The sequence below is a fragment of the Prenolepis imparis genome, unplaced genomic scaffold (assembly GCF_030444845.1).
Source record: "Prenolepis imparis isolate NDT839.2.m4 unplaced genomic scaffold, iyPreImpa1.0 SCAF_10, whole genome shotgun sequence".
NCBI classification, from domain to species: Eukaryota; Metazoa; Arthropoda; class Insecta; order Hymenoptera; family Formicidae; genus Prenolepis; species Prenolepis imparis.
Window position 1 is genome coordinate 13,345,858 of NW_028141168.1, and position 25,187 is coordinate 13,371,044.

Genomic DNA, 25,187 nt, shown 5'->3' on the forward strand with positions numbered 1-25,187 from the left:
CACCTATACAAGCGGCGTCATACGAAATAATGAGGAACATACAGCTTCTCTGAAACGCAAATTTAATTAACGGAAAGGGAGGTCAGAGTTTAGTAAAATATAAATTTGCTAAAAATCAGGTAAATTTATAAATTTATTGTCATAAACAATTTTGAATGCGCTTTTGTTCAAATTGCTTTTATATAAAAATACCGTTGCCGCTATTTTTGTATTTGCGCGATAGATGAATGTATGTACAAAGAAAGTTATTAAATGTGATAAAACTGTTATAATACATTTTTTTTTACTTTAGTCAGTTTCATGCAATATCTTTTGAACTTGCACGTTTCGCATTAATTCATTCGTATTCATTAGTTTTGAACATGTGATTTTTTTCAACAAAAATTTGTTTTAAAATTAATTAAAATGTACAATTATTACACTGACATTCATATTTCTTTCAATGTTTCAAAATGTAATTTATTTTATATATATATAATCTGTAATTTTTTATTCTATAATAATTTATCATCGAGACCTACTATAGGGAATTATATTTATAGAATTACAATTTTTCGATAAATAAATAATCGAAAAGAGAAAATGTGTAATAATATATATTTTTTAACTCCCACACACAATAATAAAGACACCGTGCACGGCTAATCGTTTCCAATCGGAAATTCTAACAACTTATAGCTTCAATGGTCACAAATTGAAGGAGCATCTTGATAAAAGAATTTACGACCTCGTAACTCATGATTCGACTAATGGAGATAACAATGTGCAACGCAGTAGCGCAAAGAGCGCACTACAGAGAAAAAGAGAGAGAGAAAGAGAAAGGCATCTGCGGCAGCGTGTGCAAAGATATCTCGGCCTCGACGCCTCACTTAAAACTTTGACGTGGTTTTCGAGAGAGGAACGAGCCCTTACGAGGACCGACTGGCAGAGCGATAGCGCTCGCGGAGGAACGATAGCGCGCGCGTAGGGGTCATTTGTAGGATGAACTCCGATTCGAAGTTTGCGACGATAGGGACGGAGAGGAACGGAAGAGGGAAAGCGGTGGCAAGAAGGTTTGATGTGGCATTTAAACCGCGTGCACCCATTAAATCAACGGACGACTCCCACCGGGCCCCTTTGCGGCGAAGAAACTTCAAAAGATGTTTTTGCGCGTTCGCGCGATGTTCTATTCGTATCGACTGCCCTTTATGAATCGAAACCGCTCGTCGGATACAGTTGCGTCTCATTCGGTGATTGCCTTGCCTCCTCGTCGAAAGGTAAAGCGCAGAAAAGAGAAGGCGCGCACGGAGAGAGAGAAAGAGAAAGAAAGAGAGTGGAAGAAAATCACAGAACCGCGCGAGCGGAGAAAGGGATATGAATGAAGACAGACAGCCTCAGTCGCGCATTCGACTCGGGTCGACATCGCAGAAACCGGAACAGCAACGCAGGATAGATAAGTGAGACGGGATCGAGAGAGCGAAAACGGCAGCGCGGAACCCTCTTACTTCCGCTCTCCTGTCGGATAGGATTCTCGGGAACAGAGATTTCCTGGTCGATGTCGACGCGCGTCGATGGCGAGTGTCGATTCGAGTCGTTCGTCTCTCCCACGAAGGAAATCGGTCAACAACCTGGTGCGCGCGGATCGCGAGCTATAGGGAAACGAACACGGGGTCAACGAGCGACGACACGACCCTCCTATTCATCGAGAGAGCAAATCGCGCCCTTTCTCCTCGGGATTGATTAATTCGGCTGTCATTACGCGCGTACTAATCATAACTTCGCAAAGGGTCGCGGGCGCACGACTGGTTGCGCGATGCTTGATAAATCATTCTGACGAGGAGTGCTACCGGGTCCCGGCAATTTGCCACCGGGACTGTCATTACATCCGCCGCACGAAAGTATGAATCATTCGCGCACGGTTCTTTCTTTTTCTCTCTTTTTCTATCTCTCTCTCTTTACGACGACTCGATATACGAATGTGTATCGGCTTGTCGCGCGTTTGACAAAAACGGAGATGAAAGAAAGAAAAAAAAAAAAGAAAAGAGAGAAAGAAACAAAGGGGAAGACAAAGAGGCAGAAAGAGAAGGAGGAGGATTTAAAGTTTCACCGAGCGGCGGTGGGTCGGCCGATCAGCTGAGCAACAATTTGTCGTGACGTGGGCGGTAGGAATCTTACATATCCCTCGAATGCGACTGGCCGTCCGTGTTGGTGGCGACGACGACGACGCGTGCGAATATGGGGGCGCGTGTGTGCGTGAATGCGTTAGTGCGTGAGGAACGGGAACGAGACGACCGACGGTCGCGCATACACACTCCGATTTGTCTGGTGGCATCGGGAGAGAAAACGAAGTGGCTGTCTGGCGCTGGCTTTTCGCCATACACCCACGCATTCTTTCCTTCCCTCTTTCCTTCCATCCCCCCATCGTCCAAACATGTCCCGAACGTAGAACAACGTCGCCACACTAATCCCCACGGATATCCAGACAGACGTGATAGGGGAGAGGACGGCAGAAAGGGGAAGAATAATCCCTTCCTTTGCTTTTCGCCGTTTCTTTCTTTACCGTGTCTCTCCATTTCCTGCGCGTCCGGCTTCTTTCCACGTTACGTATATACGTGGATTAAAAAACGTCGAAAAAAGACTATTTCTTGGAAACGCTTTTAACGTATCGATTAGGTCGTTTTATATAGCTTTTTACTCTCGATTGTGTACATATTTTACACACACGTTAAATCAATAGTGATTCAGGTAATAATTAGCTCTCGTGTGATATCGAATATAAGAAGAAATCTGAATATCGTTTTCCCTCTTTTCTCAGAGCTTTAAAGCATGTAGAATATTAAGATGAATAAAAATATTACAATTAATAAAATTATTTTTACAAGAATTTTTCATTAGAATTCGATAGAAATAAAGTATGTAAAAAATTAGAAGCGATTAAATTAGTTAATAAAACTAGTTTAATATATATAATCCTCTCAAGTTATGACAATAACGTTCTCCTTACATCGTTTTGTTTTCTGATACAACTGAAAATCATGGATGAGAGTTACAATGAACATCACTTAAACATGGGAAACAGTGAATCAGCTTCTAAATGTTTCAGCTAGCATGCGATTTAAGAAGATTAAAATAATCTCTCTCAACGAAACAGCAGCACGCTTTATGACTTCCGGTTCACTAAATATAATGGGGTAGATTGCGTGCATTTCCACCAGACTTGCGCAGGACACACAAGAGCTAAAATTACAAGGGAGGATGGTAGGAAAGAGAACAATTTCTTTTTTCGTAAATCCCGTATTCTCTCTATCGGAGCAAGAACTTGTCGAGGGGATGCGCCAGTTTCTATGTATTTCTTTATAAATATATATATTTTTTTTTCTCCGCTTAACATTCGATAAAAAATAGTTCTGTCTGCTCCTCGATTTGTCAAATAAAACAAAGCTGCCGCACACCGGGAACACTTTATCGTGATGTCCGACGAACCCGAGGAGAAAATACGCTGGGAACGAAGAACAACGACGCCATGCTAATCTGGGGATCTCAAGAAGTGCACATCGGCGGAATGATTTTTTACGGTTTAACGCGAGCGCTTTCTTGCCGGTGGATTAAGGAGTAGTAATTTATGCCATAGGGACGTAAGAATGAGGAGAGAAGAGCCGCGAATACCCTTCGGAAGCTAACAACTGGCACATGGAGATAATCCAAGAGATTAAGAAGACCGCCTGGGAAGAGGAGATGACGTTTTACGACTCTTGTGTCAACTTTGACACGAACGCATTCTGCGTGCATAGTGCGCATAGTATATATTTGTTATTCTCTATAAAAATTTATTTTCTTTTTTCCTTCTTAGACAAAGCGCTCGTCCGCGGACTAGGAACCTATCGATTTCCTCGTCATCAGCGCGATTCAAGGACGCGGTATCGCGACACGTGATAAATCAAGAACGACAGTATAGATCCGTTTGCATTTTCCGAACGATTGCACAATTATCTCTAATACGCTAGGGTAATTGCGAGGGAGATCGAGACGTCATAAATAAAACCTTTCTCTGTGTAATTGTAATGCACGCGCGAAGGGGGTGTTTTCCGGGTCCTTTGAAAATACAATTCATCGCTACAATCATGTCGGATAAGAAAAGTAATCGCTTTAACGGCTAAAAATTCATCTGGTGATTGGACGCATCTGACTCATAATATATTTGACGTTTTTCATTGGTGGATTTTTTTCTATAAATGTGATTACAGATAGATTTAATAAAAAGATTAGACGATAGTTTGAGAAATGGACTGGATGATATTTTTTTTTCATCGCTTTGATATATTTGTACGATGCAGTCTTTAAATATATTTAAACTAAAAATTATAAAGCAAGATGGCATTTTGAAAAATAATTATTTACATTAATAGTAATAATAATATAATTTTATAGCAAAATAAAAATGATGTAATTAATGTATTTTTAATAATGTGTACGCACGAAAACGTATAACAAAATAAATCATGCAAGTAAAACATTCTAGATTGAATCAATATCTAGAGAAGCATATCAAACATATCGAACGTGGATAAACAAATTTGTCTGATAAAGTAATTGGAAAGTAGATAAAGGAAAACTCATATTAGCCAAGGATCTCTTACATTCGCTCTTTTAAAAATCAGCTCGAGTCTGAATTACGCATTCGCGACTGACATCAAAGACGGGGGGCTCTTTGCGCCGAGAAGCAAAGCTCACCCTGACATCTTCGCCGTAAGAGAGCATAAAACAGGAATCGTCAGAGGAACGACTGGGGTGCGTTCCGACATCAAAAGCATACCAATGCGAGAGAAAGAAGAGAGGAGGGAGGAGGGAGGGAGAGAAACGGGGATCCGCGTATTTCCGCGGGGTGTTTTCACGAGCTGTCCCGCGAACGTCAGCTCGCACCTCGTGAATTACAACCCCCGAGCGACACGCCAGCGTCGCGTCGTTAAGGTAAAGGGTCACACGTTAACGCGACGTCGCTTTGAGCGAGCAACGATCAACATTTGGCCGTGCACGAAGAGGGCGACCGACCTACATACGGACAGCCGTCCGTTCTCGGAGATACGAGGAGAGAAGAGGAGCGCAAACAAGAAAGAAAAAAAGTTCGAGGAGCATCGAGCACGTCTTCGCGACAGTGAACGATCGCGTGGATTCTCGGCGCCGACGCGTCTCGATACCTCAGCTCGCGACAGTGTCGAATTTTGCGATGCCCTGGGCGGCCGCAGTTCCGCGAATCTCAATTAGCGAAACGCGCAGCCCAATTAGCGGCACGCCGGCGGCAATTTTAGGTGCATCCGAGTGCCTCGCGGCAAGAATTTCGAACCCGATTCTTCGCCCTCTGTAATTTAACGCGTACACTGTGCGCATCTACAAGTGTTGATTCCACTTGAATGTTCACAGAGAGGCGACTCCCGGAATCGGAACCGCTTTCGTACGGGTCAACGAACTGTAAGCGTGTTAAGTAAAATTTATCTTTGTTAGAAATTTTCATTAGAATAAAGCGTAAATAAAATTCATTTAATCACGTCCCCAGATGAATAATTTATTGTAAAATTATTTCAATAATACAATATTTTTCAGGACACAAAATGTCATCTTTTCTCGCGGTTCGAACGAAATTTTCGTCGCAATTCTTCTCTTTATTCTAACTCGAAGCTTATATTTATCACAGAAATTAAATAAGTTATGAATCAAGGTGGGGAAAGAAACAAGGGTTTCTCCTATATAAAATATTTAAATTGTCGCAAACTGCGAGGCGTATTTTCTACGTTCTTCCATTTCTGGCGCTCTCAGCAGCTTTTATTAAAGCTGGGACTGGCACGAACCGATAATTTCCTCGTTTTAACCGCCGATGTTATAATCGGACAGCCAGTTCTTTATTCCACGAAGGAAGGACGCGCGGCAGCGAATCGGCGAAACCGGGACCAAAATATTATCCTATTTTGCTAATGGGTTACAAGGGTAGGGTCCGTAGGTAGAGCTGACTGCCGAAAGTGTAAGGAGGATAGAGGAGCGGAAGGCAGGGCGGGTCGAGAGGGATGCGGATGAAAATGCAGAGAACCTTAATTTGATTTAATGTAATCGACTCAGTGCGCGGTCGGTTCGGGAGAGAAGGCTTTTAAGAAATAATTTAGTCGTTCGTTCATATTCATTCCCGGAGTAATGGTTTATTTTAATATCGTCTTGGCTAGCCTCTCGGCCCATAAATTCGACGGGATAGCTTGCGTTGAAATTATCGCGGGATTGAACGGGATGCGCGCCTACTTCGAGGACGAGAGGACTTTGCCGAACAAAAAAAAAACTCTCTTTCTCTTGCATCGAACCGGAATATTACCTCGTCGTATTTTCTTATTATCTTAGCGAAATATTTACGCCGGCGAAACTTTCGCGGGGGTAACAGACAGCGGCCTGGGAACACACACGTTCTCGTAAAAATTTCACGACCGAGAGATAAACGGTCTCCCACAATTTCGGCGTTGCACCGAGGGCGCATAAAACGATAGACATCCGCACGTAATTCTCAGAGTAATCCTTGTTACTTCGACCATGTCACGTCTATACTAAATATTTCGTAGAAACATCATACAATTTGTCAAACTTAATGTTTACCTCAAGTTCCCGGCAATGAATACCGACAATGGACAGCTATTTGTACCCGGCGGACATAAGTGGATTCGCGAGAAATGGTTAAACTTCAATTTTTTCCGCCAAAAACGACCTTCTCGGATATACGCTCGTGGCCATGCAAAGAAATCCCGGAAGTATCCGATAGAGATATATATATACCTCTCTCGTCAAAACGTCACGCGCTTTCAGGAATTTCAATTCCATCCATATCGCACAGTTCGGAACACACGTTTCTGCGGACGCGCGAACCCGCACTTCTCTACGCCGCGCCGGCTATATAGCGAGGGCAACATTGTTGCTCCCAGGCCCCCTGATTCGCTCGCGAATGATCCATCCCGCGCATTACAGGGGGAAGGCGCGCAGACGGAACAATGCAAATAAGCCAATTACGTCAATCCTGAGAAATCGTCGAGAGAGACGAAGAGCGCAACGGGGGGATACGAGGGAGACGCGGGAAAGAAGACTTACTCCTGGCACGAGGGATCGACGGAATGGGGGAGGGGGGCAGTGAGAGCAAGGGAAGAATGTATCGTGAGGGACGTGAGGCCGAGGGAGCAGCCACGAGCAACATGCAGCACGAATGCATGCGCGATGCATTAGGTAATGATATCGGCATTATGGCCGAGCACGGAACGAACGAAATGACGAACGGGCCGACGGATTCGAACCGGGGCCCAGGCCCCGGCATCGGGGCCCCATCGAAGGAGGGCCACGGGGTAATTATACAAGCAAACAAGGGGCGGTCCCGCCAAGATTATAGGGTTCCCCGCGCTGCGTCCCACCCCGTCGCCTCCGGTCCCCACCACCCTCCCTGCCATCACTTCCCCCCTGTTTGTCCGTAATTACAGGGCCAAACTACTCTCTCTTTCTCTCTTTTTCTCTTTTTCTCTCTCTCTCTCCCTCTGTTTCTTTCTCTTTCTCTCTCTTTCTCGGTGGCATCCCTGGTCTCTCTTCTCCCCTGCTCGAAGAGATGCCACCCGCTACTCTCCTTTACGTCTCCTTCGACGACGGCGTGCCCCACCTTCTCTTTTCTCCCCTTTCCCCTCATCGTTACGCGTCGATCATTTTCAAACTCGCTTTACTTTGATAAATGTCCGTTGAATTCTATTTCACCAACTTGTATAAAAACTGTATCTCTCAAAAGCATCAGATGATCCCAGAAATAGATTCTTCAAAGCGAATCATCAATTTATAATGTTTGAATATATTTAACATTATTTAATATTTGAAACATTAAGATAATTAAATCACGCGATTACAAATCTAGATAGATATAATTTATTTGTAATTAGTAGACAAAAAATATACTGTTTAATTACATGTTAAATTAGCTCTTCACTTTCAATTTAGATACATATACATATTAATGACTGAAAAATCTTGACGAAGCGAAAATTATATCTTTATATTCGCCAACAAAATCATTATCATTAAAATTAAAGTTGACAGTTTTAAAGCCTACAACTTTACCTGTATATACAAGATTCAAAATTTATCTACTTTAAGTTGTTTAATAATCCGTACTTTAATTCCACGCGAGATATTAATCCACATACAATTAAAATTGCTGGAATGAGAGCTGATGCTGTAAATTATATAGCTCAATAATTTGTTAATAAAATTATTAAAAAAACTCTATCGCGTGCATCAGGCCTTCTCTCATTATACAAGATGCTTCGCGATACTCTTTCTCAATATTACCTTATTTTTTAGCCCCTCTTATTTGCGGCTCCACTCAAATTATGAAAAGATAAACTCGGTAATACCACTCGGTAGTAATCGAGACAGATGAGTTTTATCTGTTGGATGTAATATTATTATCATTATCCTGCTTAACGTTATTCATATTTGTATGTTTATTACACATGCTCTCTTAAATCGCAAACGTCGGCGACGCGAGGAATTAATTGTAAGAGTGTATAATATCTTGCGCGACTTCGTATACAAATATTATATATATATCAGACGATAAAAGAAATAGCCACCAGAAAATAGATAGTCCGGGCGATCCGTGATTCCGTTTGCTTGCCACGTTCGTAATTACGAAGTGAAACTTTTGATGGCTTTTTCCCGAGTACTGTTTTCCTTTTCGAGCGCGCTACATTTTCTCGCTTGATTTCTTTGACCTCTCGACGCGTGTCGATCCTACTCGACGTCGTTCTCCATCGTAAAATTTAAAAAAGCATTCACTCTCCAACCGAACACCACGTAGCAGGGGAGCGATATTTACTGATGATGTATAGTGCCAGTAAATTTACGAGGAAGCGTGCTGCGATTATGAAAACCGGATTGGCGACAATGCCGTATATACACATGTGTCGCAGAGTCGATAATTACTTTTACATTAACAAATAATTCCGCACGTTTTCATCGTTATATTCCCGATCGCAATTCCGGATAACATGTTAATTTCATACTTTGTATGTCTCGCGAAATTTTTTCTCACTCGCCATAAATGAATTGTTTTATTCGCTACAGTAACATAATTTAAAAGACGTAACAGCTGGCAATTTCAATTTTAATCAGCATTATAGGCAGCATCTGAGACGATTTTTTTTTAAATTTTAATACTTAATTACAATACATATTTCACATAAAACGCGGATATGATTTCTGTATACATTTATAAAATTTTAAATGCTGCAGTAAATAAAATTTAATTTTTAAATTGTTTGATAATAAAAGGCAATTTATTATTACGATTATAAATCTGTGTAAGTGTAAAACATAAAAAAATATATAATCGACTTTAAATTTTTATCAAACGATCTATTCCCTATTTGTCGGTAGAACAGCTCACATCATTTAAGATTAATATTTAAAAAAGAAAAAAAATACATATGTATAATTATATATGTATATACATATGTACTGATAGTTGTAAATATTTTCGTGATTATATTAAGTAACTTAAGACAAGTTTGCGGATCATGGTATTATTATCCGCAAAGTTATGCAAGCTGCTTAATGTAAGCAATATCCATCGGCTGACAATATCAATGCCAACTGCAACTGAAATTTAGCGAAATGGATAGGACAAACTTCGTTGAAGTCCTACATCATCTTGACGGTTTCTGTTAAGACTTCCACCTCGTTCACTTTGCGGTCTACTTCGACCTACTTTCGGCTGTAGTTCTTACTCGAGAGTGCTACGGTAGTCACGAAACCGGGGACGGCGAAATTTAAATATTTTATACGCTAACCAAACGCGTACTTAAAAAAATGTGTTAATTCAACGAACTCTGGCTCTTTTCTCAAGTACTCGAGAATAATACTAATTACTCGGAAAAAATGAAACTATAAATATCGCGAATTTTGTAAAAAAGCTTTCCATCAACATTCGTCGAATTAAATATTCGTTTGATATGTGAAAGTGAAAAAAAGTGTTGAATTGAAATAAAGTAGGGTCAAAGGAGAATCTTAAATCAAACGAAAAATTTTTTATGCAATATCTCACCTGTACAATACTTCGCGCGCGTACATAAACGAAAGAAAAATTTAAAATTTAATGAAACTGTAATCAATATGTAAAGTACATTTATAGGTATATATTCGAATGTCATTAAATCAATATTTTAATAAAGAGTCCAGCGTATGTAATAATATATGCTATATACTAAATACCTTGGCAGTTTGCTTTGAATATTTCGCTTGGCACAGTCAGTTGGCAAGTAACTAAGCCAAGGGACGTTTATTTTTGCGTTTCATAGTGCAATAACTCAGGGCCACCATAACGCCATGGCGCAATTTAACCCGCATAAGCGCAAACGGCGCCGAGATCAGGATCTTCTTCATTCCGCGGAATAAATCGTAACGCGCTTATCCGTATCGTCGACCGAAAACGAACTTAACGAACGAAAGCTAGTGCGCGATTTATTCGCGAAGCCGTAAAGCCGCCGTCCATCCTCGTCGTTGTCGTCGTCGTCGTCGCCCCGGCACCGAGAAAATCAATCCCGCGGGAAGGATCGCGTACCGGGGACTGTGAAATTAAAAATTTAGATGCCGAGGGAAACGTCCGAGAGTTTTTCGTTAAAGAAAAATTCGCATTTACGATGAGAAAATGGAGCACTAAATTCACGGGTAGGTATACGGAAGCGAGAGATTGGACGCGGATGGCAACGACAGGGGGAGCGTAAGAGAGGGATGGACGTGGAAAACTTGTAAATGAAAATATTCAATATCAAAATTTAAAAATTTCCAAAGGACCTGCTTATTATTATATTGGCGAAAATTTTTATACCCGTAATAAAAATATCAAATTAAAAGTTTCAAATTTAAAATATGTAACAATTTATTAAATATATTTTAAAATTTATTAATTTCAAAGAATTCCCGGAGAACACGCCTTTGTGATTTTTTTCGTCGTTATAAAGTGAATGTTGATGAATAAGAATAATTCTAGGATGGAATGTCTAGACGCATAACACGAAACGTCATGCGATCGGGCTACACGGCTGAGTGAATTGCCGAATTACAAGCCTCTCATTTGAATAAACATACCGCGCGACAGAAGGGATACAGAGAAAAAAACGACGCCGACGTAACTGGCTGACAACTAGAGAAAGGCACTTGTAAAAGATTATATGATTTAAATAAAAAAAGTGCGTGTAGTATGTTAAAGATACACGAGCGATATTTAGTCTCGGAATAATGTATTTCCGTCGTGGGATAATGTAAATAGGAATATTGATCATTTCACGCATTGATCTCCGCTTTTATCTCTCACGTCATAAATAGCGCGAGTGCAAAATAATTAATTTCAGAAATTTCATTCGTCTATATCTCCAAAGAGTCGCGCCAAAGAGTGTGTGAAGTTGGCACCCCCATTTTTCAAAGTCAATTTTCATTATCATAATGACCGGAACTATTTATAAAAACTATCAAGAACTCTTCCTTAGCTTCTAAATAATTCAGAACTCTTAACAGAACTATGATATCGTAACATAGGGGTGCCAACTTCACACACCCCGCGCCAAAGCCGATCGAATTGAATCCGAATCCGAGAGATCCTCTGAGAGGATCGAAATTACAGGAACAAGGATAGACTGCGGGAAGAACGTGGGAAAACGAAGATAAGAAGAATGAATTTCCTCTCTCTTTCTCTCTCTATGGATCTAATGGACTCCAACTTGTCACTTTCTACCATTTTGGATTGAAATTTTGAACGTCAATCATATTTATCTATCGGTGGCCATTCGTAAATAAAATATTCTACACATTGATATTTTTCTTATAATATGCTTATAATATTGGTATCGATACTCATTTACTGGAATATTAAATCTAACATGAACATTTTACGATATAAATTTATTATATATTCTGATGCTGACATATGCAGCTTTTTTAATTTTCTAAAAATCACCGATGAATCCTACTATTGCGTTAATTTATGCAGTGCATTTTCTGTTTTTAATTGTTGCATTGTATAATTTCAAATATAACTTAATTTTTATAATAACTTTTCATTCTTGTAAATTTGTCTTGTAAATAATTAATTTCCACAATTATTTTTCACGATACTTATTTATACTCAATGTATAATAACAAACGTGTAGAAACGTATGGATATTTTCTCTTTTTAAATGGCCATATGCTTGATAGAAAGAGAAAGAGAGAGATTCCGGGCGACTTCTCAAATTTCTCAGTGCCGATCGCGGTACTCACTAATTTTCGATCCATCTACTTTCGTCGAACTCTCCGCGAGCGAAATTCTAACGGTCAATTATTAGCCGCGCGGCTATTTCCAGCGCAATCCCCGCAATTGTGAAACACGAGAGTAATGCTACAGCTTCCTCAAACTTACGATTCTCTGGGAAAGCCGTGTCGCGGTATAAAATCGGTCGAGAAATTTTACGGAGCGCAGAAAAGTATTTATTATTTGCGGTCTTTGGGACGATCCTCTCGTTATCCTCGTTACTATCCGGAAAGAAGGAAGGTGGAGTTTGGTTTTCGCCGTGTTCGTACGTACGGGATATAAGCGAGAGTTGTGGAAGGACGAAAGAGAAAGAGAAAACAATAAGACGAACGGCGGAGCCGGAGGATGAGGAGCGATGGCGAGGACGTGGAGTGGAGAAGGACCGAGTTGAGATAGGCACTGGCGGTGGAGTAATAATGGACTGCTCGCCATGATTATAGAGCACGAGGCAGCCGGTACGTTGCTTAAATCAACAGAGAACAGAGCCGGAGGTTTCACCTGCCGAATCAATTTTTACCTCGTTTCGAGTCTCTCTCGCGCCCATTCCTTCTCTCTTTCTCTTTCTCTTTCTCCTTCCCCTTCGCCGTTTCTTTCTCTCCGCGAACGACCGGTTTTCCTGATTATCAGCTATTTTTCTCGTCTATCGCCGTCTTCCGTGTTTCTTCCGCCAGGAAGCCAGAAAGATGCTGCCACAATTCTGGCTGATCACCTTACGATCCATTGAACATTACCCGCAGTTAACAGAACGCGACTTTTCATTTAATTAAATGCGCGACGATAGCAACGTATTGGTGCAGAATGCAAGAATTCACTCAATTAGGCCCTCATTCCCCTCTCTTTCTCGTCTCTTTTACTTCTTTTTACTTCGCATCAATCGCATCAAATCCCACCGATCGCACTTCTCATACTCTTTTATTTCGCCAGAAAAATATCCATAATTAAAGTATCGACTGCGGAATATATCGAATTAATATCGAGAATATCGCGCTATCATTTATTTCTTATTTTTCGAGTAAATCATTACTGTGTGACAAGAACTAGTGTACGCTGATGAAGTAAAACTCTTTTTAGAGCTTGTAAAATAACGACCGGTATAAATAAGCGTCGTCAATTCGTACGCATATACTTATGTGCCGATGTAAGCACGATTCTCTCCAGAGAAGTTTCGTTCACTCGTTCGTTTCAAGTGCACACTTAACTCTCGACCTCGGCGTTTTCTTCTTTCTTTTTTTTTCATTCTTTTCCGAAGAACCCGGAGAAGTTCATAGTGTGACACATTCCGGAAACCGCCGTATGTCTCTCGCGAGTCATTTTCAAATTTACGAATGACTAGATTATTCAGGGGAGACCGCGCGAAACTGGCGAAGGATACAACGCAAAGTTTTTCTTCCTCCTTCGAGACGCGGCCGTAGGAAAGAGATCGATGTCTTCCGGTCCTTCCCCCTACCCACTTCCTCCTAACGTCTGCCGTACGACCAGAACGATACGACCGTGGTCGGGTTTATGCGAGAACATCAAACCAGTCCGGGACCGGATATCGACGACTTTACACGAGCCGACACCAACGACGGTGAGCCGGCGTTTCGTCCTGAAGAGTGGAAGACGTTTCGCCTCCCCGCCGTCATGAATTTCACCTATACGCGGTTTATTACCCCGTCGGCGGTTGCTGGAACAACGGTGCTTCTCACGTGTCAGCGACGAAAGTATTCGCGGCCAGTCTGTCGGTTTCAAGTATGTACTTGACGTGCGGTTTTGGTTCCCCGTTTCGTCATCGCTATATCTTTGCGCGCGGAGGAATGAATTGAAATTGATAAAGTATCCCGATACCGTTTACTCATTCCATGTCGGTCGACGCAACGATTCGACATATAAATAATAAAGAGACAAATTGTCTACTACAAAATGTTCCATAATTTCTGCGAATTAATTTTTCTAAACGAAAAAAATTTTTATTTTCTTGTAATATTAATTTTTCTTAATATTTTACAGCGCAGAGGGGGGGGGGGAATGAGAGAGAGAATGTCGATTTTGATTATTTCGTTCGTAAAATATACAAAACTATAATTAAAAATAAAATTATATGAAAACCTCAAAGTTCTTTTGTATAAGAAATATATTAATTATATTTAATGCCAAATAATATTTTAATATCAATAGTTGTTAGTATTATTCAGTCTAATTATTCCTAATGTCTTTTATAAAGATTTCTAGCTTGTGCGATCTTAGAATCGCGCGCCTGCACGTTTTCACGACGCCGCATGCATTATTTATAAACGCGCGCAATTACGAATGTGATCGGGAGTTTGTGATACTTGCGTACATCGTAGTGAAATAAATCGTGGCGACACGAATCGAAATTAAATCTGCCCTCTTGGCATGGCCTCTCCTTTATCTTGACGCGGTCATTCGCGCGCTACGCGATTTCCGGAATATGCGATGATTCGCGATATCTCATAATGCAACGCAGAAACGGCACGCATAAATCTCGTGTGAATATATTTTTAATTACCATAAAATAAAAAATGATGACTCACCGGTCGATGTGCAACAGCGTTGAGATCGTTGACTACGTTCATCTGTAACAAATAAAAAAAAACAAATTATTGTGAGACTCAAGATAATTAATATCTCAAAAATTTATTAATATATCGAGTACAAAATTCAATGCACATAATAATAAACAAAGATATTTAATACAACGATTATCCTATAACGATTAGATAATTTATCCAGTGATTCGTGTATTATTTCATGTTTTATGCAACAATTTTTTCCGTCACTCAACCTATTTGTGTATTTATCTGTTTAATTACTTTTAATTACGAAATGATAACTAATTATATATCAGTGAGTAAAACATATAGAATGCGATGCGAGATGTATTCGAATCAACAAGTATTATTGAAAAAATAATTGTTGCCTGTAAATATCACAAGAGATACGATAAATTGAAATTCCTATAAATTAATCTTCCTTTATTATCTCGTTTCGATTCCTACTTTAAATGAATAAGTCGTATGACGTACATACATATCTGCTTATATTAGATGAATAGCCGTTGCTTTGATATATGCTTACGAATAGTTAATAGCGAGAGCATTTTCTCTCAGATCTTGTCGCGATTACGTCTCGAAGGACAATAAAACGCCGATACGGAATAGTACCTGTCGGATAAAGAGTATCGCGCTACAGTGCACATACACAGTGTGAACAAACACCAAGATCGTGTGCTGTCGCTCCGAAACATTTCTTTATGCCAAATATGTAATGCTTTATGAAATAATTTTACGTTGAACATTCTTCGCATTTCTGATTGATTATATTATTTATAAACGGAGAGGTATATAAAACGGTTTTCCATTAGTAAAATTATTCTATTCCGGCGCGATTCACCGCGAGATTTATTGAAATTTATTAAGAATTTTATTATTTGTTTCTCATAATATCAAATATTTTATAATTAATAAAATTCGGAATAATTTATATAAAATATTTTTCTAATCCACGAATAAAAAAATAGTTATGAAGTAATCTTATGTAGTTTTATTTCGTTTCAAATAAAATAAAGTTAAGGTATCGATAAGCATGAATAAAATTATGGATTGAGAGAAAAATTAGAGGAAAACTGGCGAGTTATGAAATAATTACAATTAGTAATTATTAATAATTATTATTAGTAATTATGAATTCATTAAATAGATTATTTAAAATATGTAATATATGAGTTGAATCCGAAAGAAGAAAATTAAAAATTAATTGAATTTAAAATAAAAGAAATTTAAAAAATTGAAATAAATTTAAAAAAGAAGAGAATAATAGTCTACGATATTTTAATAGTGCTATACTTTTTTGCGCTTTTTCTTGATTTAAGAATATTAATGCTTAATTCCCCTTTCCTCTTCCCATGTGTGTATGTATACATTTAACTTTTATATTAAACAAAACATTAATTAATATATAATTATAGTCACGTCGTATCATCCTTACATATTCTATTTGATTGCGGATGCATCAATTAAAAATCTAAGTGATTATTGACCATGAAAATTACAGTTATAAAAGATGCTTAATGCATTTCGCGCATAAACAATATATAAAGCTGAAATGTACTTAATACATTTGACACAAATAGATTTCAGTATTTAAATTAAATTGTAACTTTGATGATATTTGCTAAAAAGTACAAAATCTTTATTTTTGATCTTAATTTACAATAATTAAACTTTGTATATATATTTGAAAACTGACATAAATTTAATTTGCAAAACTTATTTAAAATAAAAATCAATATGTTTATTACATTAATTCATATTCAATGAAATTAATAATGTTTCCGTCCCATATATTTATAGGAATTCAATATTACAATGAAATTAATAAATTATATTGCAAAATCTAGTCTCCTCCAGTCTGGAAAATAAGTGTATTTCAATTACAATATAATTATGCAAATTAATGTTTGATATTAGTTAAAGCTCCGAAATTTCTATGTAACATATAAACGATTTTAATCATCCACTATAATTAATTTTTTACAGATGGACCGAGCGATCTCCGCGTGACGCAGGGATAAACAGATCACAATCACATTAGCTCGGTACTTATGTATAGCCAATTTTTTTGGAACATTCGGCGCGTGCACGTCGCTCGTAACGAGAATCAATTCGCCGATCCAAGCAGATTCGCGACTCCCAATTTAATCGTTTAAGCCGTTTGATATGCGTGCCCATCAAAAGGATCGGCAGCTGTAACCGAGTCGAATCGGAACTCGCGCGCTCGCACGTGTACAATGACGTAGACGCGTTGACGTAGGGAACGCAATAAAGTTGAATACAAGGAGATAAATATAAGTTACATACAAGGCATATTTCATATCCATATGATCTGAAAATTTTTAAATTTTCAAAATTTTGTCCTTTGTCGAGGATATTATAAAAATCCGAAATAACAGCAAATAATATAGGTCAATCATAAAAATATGTATTATTAAATTAAAAAATTCAACTAATTTGGTTATACATACATTATTTTTTTTTATCCGAAAAATATGAAGATTAATATTTTTAATTCAACAACTCTTTGCAAATCGTCGCATTGATATTATTGATAATAACCGAAGAATCGTATATTTTGCGTTATTTCGTGCTTCTGTCTTGCGAATTGTCTCTCTACCCGAGTTACGCTTCGCGTATCAATTCGCCTGTCAAATGTGGCATTAAGGATTGCGAGTCGCACGATGCAAATGCGAATGTAAACATCGCGCGTGTTCATGTTTTAGCCGAAATATATTCAGCTTCTTGCTTTGTAGGGCGTATCTAACCCGTTTAATGATCATTTTCGTGAGTAAAATTAGGTACGCGAACCGTGGCGCATTTGCTTGCAGAATTTACAGAGCTATTACGTTCGAGTATTCTACTGGCCGAGCTTCCGAATCATCTCGAGGCGATGCAGCAATGCAGAGATTATAGAGGGATGCGATGTAGAGAATGTCCATTATATGTATATATATTATTATTATTAGAAATACTGCACTAATAATCTTATATATATGAATATGAGAGATATTGAATTAATAATTATATATATATGTGTGATGTTATTAATTCTATAATATATACATTCTATTTAGAATATCGCCATTTGTTCATTATTTAAAAAAAATACAGATACAGATGTTAATTTATTCCTGTGTATGCGTGATAACTTATGCATTTAATATATTTAGAATATTGATTATGATATATATCTACGTTATCATATTTATATTTAATAAGTATTACAAAGTAAATATGTCAATAATACACCGCAAAAATGTAAATAATGTATATTTTAAAGAGACCATTTAAATTGTAATGCGTATTATAACTGTCATTATTACTACACAGTGTAGTCATGTCGTAATCAATATTTTAGAGATATTAAACTAATAATTAATATGATTATCATAATTATTATGAAAGAATGTTATTTGAATTATAACATATAATTGTAATATTGTTTGCATACAAATATTATGAATGCATATAGCTCCTGCATATCGCAACAGTAATATATTAACATAAAGTTCTGCTTTTAATTCATTCCGATATTTTAAATTTCTTTTATTTTAAATTCAATTAATTTTTAATTTTCTTCTTTCGCTTTCAACTCATATATATTCCAAGAACTTGTGTCTCCATTCGGAAGTAATGAATTAATGGAGAACAAAAAAGCTTTTATATATGAGAGAAGAAAGGATTTATGTAACACATTCCTTCCTACATACGTAAATTCTCGCAGACGTGTGAAAAGTCGCGTAGCCTATGAAAACTTAAAGGTCGTGCCTCGAAGCTACGTCGACACCTCTGTAAAACGACGATACGATAAACGCGCGAACCCACGTCGTCGCGTTTCGTCTTCGAGAGAAGGTCGAGAGAACAGATGGAACGCGCGAGGCAAAAGTTCAATAGGACGCGAGAGGAGCGAGGTCGCGCGTTGATTGCCGTGCGAGAGAATCTCCCGGTAATCCAAGGACCCGGGGAAGGCAACCTATACCTAGTCGAGAAAAGATCCGACAGGATCTCCGAGTCGAGGAGAGAAAGAGAGAGAGAGGGAGAGGAAAAGGGACTCCGAAGGGAGACGAGGAGGAGACGTGCCGGCGCAGGACAAGAGCGATCTCCTCTCTCCGCTTCGAGAGGAGAGCAGGATGCAGAGATCTCGCATGCGTCCCGTCGTGAATCGCATTACGTATGCATCGCACCACGGGGAATTCGAGACGCTCGCTAATCCGCGCGGCACGCCCGCGATTTTCCCGAGAAAAGGAGCCGGAATCGTGCGTTATGAATTTGTCCTCCCTTTCCTCCTTCACTTTAGTCGAGGCCACTCCGCTCGTTTCTTATTGAAACGAGCGAAAGGGGAGAGAACGGAAGGGGGCGGACGGGCGACCGAGAGAATTAATCGCGAATGCCATGGCGACAAAGCTGCCGAATCGATTATCCCCCGGGCGGAACAGGTCCCCTAATTAGTCGCGCGGATGTGCCTGCGTGTTGCGGAGGACTTTGTTCTTTCAGAGAGGACCGTATACTAATAATGGCGATCGCGCCTCGGTTTCGTATAATTGCCAGCGTCCCCCGGGATAATGCGTAAAATGAATTTCCTCCGAATCTCTCTACTCTCTACACGGATTCTTATACCCTCGGAATTGTCAAAGTTTGTTTCGCCGATGCAAACGCAGAAGAAATAATGCTGCGAAAGAGAAAGAGTAAGTATATCACATACATATATGTATGTGCTTGTGTATAAATGTGCTTCTTAATTAAGCACGGGTATTTATACGGAAGTATTAGTATATATAAGTATTTATGCACTTGAGATTACAGAGGGGGGATTACATGTCATAATAACGTGCGCTATTAAACGGTATCAATCCATAGGCGGACGTTATACGGCGCGGATTTGTACAAGCGCGATTTGTAGCATTTATATAGCAATTTGAACGTAACTAATAATTAAGCGGATTATGGTGGCTATTATTGTCACGCACGGCCATTTCAAATGTAATCAAGTCACGAGGTCAATATGATGATCAATCAATGGAAACCAATTCCAGCTTATATCCCCTGTAATCGCTCGACCGTAGGAATATAAAGTCGAGAGCTATATTTTACAATCGCGTCAAGTCGTGAAGAAACGTTTAACAGATAATAATTAGCGTGATTGCAAAATTAACACTCGCGAATTCTCTCTCTCTCTCTCTCTTTCTCTCTCGAAACTTTCATCGATCGCGATGCGGGAGCATTAATAGTAATTCGGCCAATTTCGCGCCTCTATGTAACCGGATTAATTACCGATAATCAGATTAGGACGCATTGTACCGTACGCTTGTTCATTCCGCGAGTATGATTACTATCTCAGGTTAATGTAACGAAACGAGACACGAAGACAATCTCGACAATCCGACGAAACCGAAGTCGCGTCGATAAACAACACTCTAGCTTTGTGTACACACGTGACTGAAACACGGTACTTATGCCTTATCGATTACTTGAGAGTATATACCTCCTCCAATCTGACATTATACGAGAATTTAGTTGCAGCAACGACAGTTGCTGCGAGTCTTACTCTTCTCTGACAATTATCTTTACTTAACCGTGCAATTTCTTAGCGCACACAAGTTTAACAACTTCCTCCTTTCTTTATTTCCAAACACACATCATTTGTATTTCGAAACTATGTTAATTTTAAATTAAAATCTCGCGAAACGTTACGTCTTCGAATCTGCAATAAAAAGCATTTTTAACGCACTAGATGATTTTTAATCTAAACACATATAGCCTGATTAATTCGGTTTTTGAAGGAAAAAAAAGAAAATATCTTTGTGAATCTTATCGCTCTTTCCCGCAATAAAATTTCGATCTTTGATTGCGTGGCAGAAAATTTCGCGCGCTTTATATCCCCTCGAAATGCGCCGATGGTGAAGAAATGCATCGTCCGCGTGTATCTATCCCGTAAAACGATTCGAGTTTGTTTAATCGCGCAACTAGATATCTTCTTCGTTCTCTCTCTCTCGGACGGTGTCAATTTTATTACGGGGCCACCCGCGGCGATACAAATGAGCGATTGATAATTAGTCAGATTAGAAGTCATTAATTCATGCGCTACCCCTTCCCCCTTATTCCCGTTTCAACTGGTAATTGAGACCGCGAGGGACAGATCGCGACGACGGACGCGAGAGAAACAGCTGCCGCCGGCGTCAATCACGTTACAATTCATAATTGTTCGGGGATATCGGTCAAACTGCGGTCGAATGCGAAATGCGGCGACGTGGACCGGCTCGGTCCGGCCCGACGATGCCTCGCGATCATCATCGCGATGCGCGAACCATGGGTGAAATTAAACTAATTGCACGGCAACCGCCGTTATACGACAGCGCTCGCTTGTAATCATGGGTGAAATTGAATATGTAGCACCTGGCGGACGCGAACATTTGTTCTGTTCAGAAATCTTTCGCGATTGTATATCGCGGTTATTTGCGCGAGCCTGGTATATAAATCGTATCGTGTTATATATATTTCAGATCCCGAAATGATGATACGCTGAAAGTGTTCGGATAATTAAACGACCAATTTTTTGTTGCAATCAAAATTAAAATTATTATCATCCTCTACAACGCAATATTGTCGCGAATAAAAAGAGGAGTAAAAACAGCTGATTCTGGAGATTTATAATAAAAAATAGAGTATGTAATAAAAGTAGGAAAATAAAAAGTTGATAAATTTAATATCACTTTTTTTCGTGTAATTTAATCGTTTGCTCTTTTCGCAATGTTATATATATATTCATACCAATCATCCAGTATATGCAATAACTCAAAACTCGATTTTGTGAATAGCTCTAGATTAAATGGACTGTGGTTAAGATTTCGCAAATTGAGCCAGTTGCATATTTGGGAGAGATATAACGATATTTTATTTTAATTTTCTCGTATGAGAATTCACGTGAGAAAGTATATAACTTTTATTATATATAAATTGTACGCGCATGCTTCAGTTTTCTATATTACATTATTATAATGTATAATGTATAATTATAATTATATTATATAAATTAACTTTTATTAATTAAATAAAAAAAGTGGTACTTAAAGAAGTGCTTTATATAATTATTTTATTTATGATAATCGTAGATGAAAAGCTCTCTACACATTTAAGATTGTTCATATCTTATAAATATTCATGTAAGCGCGCGCGGGTGTCTTTTGCATTGCTATTATAGTCTTGGCACACAGCCTATCTCAACAAAAAGATATTTCCTCGAAGCATAACATACTTACACTCTTTTTTTATGTCAAGCCTTCAATTTATCCCGAACGTGTAAATTGGCGGTCTCCGGCTTGAATCACGCGATCGAATCGCGACCTCCGCCTCCACCTCGGCGGAACAGATTAGACGAATATCTAGCACTAGATAGAGCTATTATTATCCGTTGTATTTGCGACACGAGTGAATTTACCATCGATGTTTATCGTCGCGCTAAAGCAACGCAATTCGTTTCGCGTAACTGCGCAATTTAAATATGCTCGGGAGCGAGTCGGGACAATAGAAAGGGCGAGAGAAATAATCCTGCGAGCATGCGAGAGAGAAAGAGGGACAAAAAGAGAGAGAGAGATAGAGAGAAAGAAAGATATATAAGAGCGTATAAGGAAGAATTGTCCCCCGACGCGACGCGCTCCGTCGTAAGGCGAAACGGCGGCATTTTGTTCGAATGTCATCGAGTTAACGACCAGAGCGGTATTATGCAAAGTGGAGAGCACGTCGCAGCGGCGGCACGATGCATTCTCGAGACGGTCCACCGCCGTCTTCTCCTCTCTTCCGCGACACCATCTCCCGGTGCCCTTTTCCCTCCCTCTCTCTCTCCCCCCATCTTCCGCCTATCTCGCGCCCTTGATAAATTCGCATTTTTTTCCCTTCGCGCTCTTTCTCATACATATTTTTTTCCTTTTTTTTTTATCTTAATAAAAACAACACTTCTCCTCTTTTCCCTCCTCCTCGCTGGCGTCCTCTCCTTCCTTCCTCCCCTTCGCCGGGTCACAAACATCCCTCTCGCGCAACAATATTTATGCTTTTACGTCATGAGAGAAATATCGTGCAATGAGAACCTTGCACACCTATACACTCACACTGAGTGTTCACAGGACGTGGCAGAGAGAAAGAGAGAGAGTGAAAGAGAAGTGCCGCGTGTTTTTGCTCGCGCATTAATTAAACTCCAACTTAAGCAACCGACTGCGCGGGCCAGACGTAATTTTCCACTGCTACGCGTGATCCTCTCGCGCTCTTTGATGCACCAACACTAATACGTTGAAAATATACCTCTCTCATGCGCAGCTTCTATGATAACCACGCTGTATCGTTGATAACACATCAAGTATCTGAATTTGCGTGTGGTCCGGATATCATTTCTATCGGATTATATCGGATATTGGCATTGCCACAGATTAAAATGCTCCAATTGATTTTGTGTGAATTTCTTTTAATCCGATACATTAAATTTCAACAGATAGACGGAGAGATGTATTATAAAATCTGTTTAATCTTCTTTCAATTTTGTACTGTTTTGTACTGTATTTTAGCAGCTTTTCGTATATAAATGTGTAATCACGTAAACAGGTGAAAGAAGGAAGAGAGAAGAGAAATCTCTTTCTCTCTTTTCTTTTGCATTTTAAAAATAACTAAAATATTTATCTTTATTTATGTGCAAGAGGAAATAATTAAAAGTAGCATTTCTTTTTTTAAATCTTTCCGTAGAAATGAGAAATATATATAATTATTAATGTTCGTCGTTTATATGTGGACAACGTCTTTAAAGCCAAAATACATAAAGTAACTTTAATCGACATGAATTTTTTTTTCTTTACACTAGACACCGAGACTATATATTCTGCGTCTATAAAAGACAGGTTTTAGAACACTATATGCAGTATACGGCTTCCACCTTCCACGTTAATAGCTCGATTAATATTCCGCGCAACAAGGAAAACAGGATACATTATTTGCAATTTATCTCGACTTTCGAAATATCCCGTGTGGAGCCCTAATTTTTAAAGTGCACGGTATAAAGTAAACGGCCGGATCGTTTAGCAGGCGGATGCGTTACGGAATGGAAAATGGATTTATTTACGGTCGAGTCGGGGATAATCATAAATAATTTAACACCACGTCGCATCCATCTAAAAGGATGGTATTGTCAACGCAGGGTTTTCGCGAAGATTTGCATGGTGCGACGTTCACATCCACGACGCATCATCAGATTCGCCGAATAGCACTCGCGCGAATAAGGTATATATGCATAAGCGAGCATCTCTTCTCGTCGAGCAACCATAATCGATCAGCTGGATGCTGAAAAGCGGCCCGAACACTTTCGCACGGAGATATATACATAGGGTGTCTGGATCGTTTATCGTGTATTAATGACAAATTCTTTTTAAAAAAATCTGCAAAAATTTTATGTAAAGCTTATTTATAAAAAATTGAAGAAGAGATTTAAAGTCATATCATATATATATTTGATATTTTTAAGAAAATACATTTTTATATTTAAAAAAGGACTCAACGTGTAGCATATAAAAATATCTTCTTCTTCATCAATATGAGATTTCTTCGTTTTAAATTTCGTTAAATTTTCACAAATGCAACGTTATCTAATATGGATTTTATTAATATTTTGGCATTTGGGAACTTTTTAAATCCTAGTTGCCGCGATTTATAATCACTGTTACAGCATTTACATTATTTATACATATCGATTTAATAAAACAGTTATACCTATAATATTATATATATTTTAACAAATTTAGTTGTAATTTTATTTATATTTCACCATGTTGGAGATGTAAAAATATAGCAGCGATAACTTTTGACAGGCAGACACGCCTGTTAAATTTTTGTCGAAAGAAAAAATTGGCCGCGAATTCGTTGAGAAACCTCTGTCATTGACAGCTGACGCGATGAACACCCTGTACACCGAGCTCGAGCGACATTACTCAAAGAGGGTAGGCGAACTTACGCCGTCGGGATAACCGGTAAAACGCAGAAAACGGTATCATATTTTATGCTGCTCGAGGGACGCGAGTAAACAACGTATTTGGGCCAGCTGAAAAATCGCGTCTCAAGAGCATCTCGGTGGAGTGACGGCGAGACTGCTATATGCCCTTCTTCCTGCGGCGTGATCGGCACGTCGTTTATTTACGGCTTATTAAAAAAGAGCCGGCCGACTAGAGATAGAGAGAGTGAGAGAGAGAAAGTCGACAGCGGGAACGCCTCGGCGGACATTCCGCTTACGAAAACAAATTCGAATGTCCGGCCGGTCGATAGAGGAGATAAGGGGATCG

The 25,187-nt window shown here is 39.0% G+C and overlaps 1 protein-coding gene across 1 annotated transcript in view; it reads right to left on the reverse strand.

Moving 5' to 3' along the window:
- LOC145941515 (uncharacterized) overlaps positions 1-25,187 on the reverse strand; it is a 175,234-nt gene that overhangs the window by 126,421 nt on the left and 23,626 nt on the right. Inside the window, exon 4 of the mRNA XM_083047624.1 lies at positions 14,857-14,898. Coding sequence (XP_082903750.1) covers positions 14,857-14,898 — 42 coding nt within the window. The remainder of the gene's footprint in view (positions 1-14,856; positions 14,899-25,187) is intronic.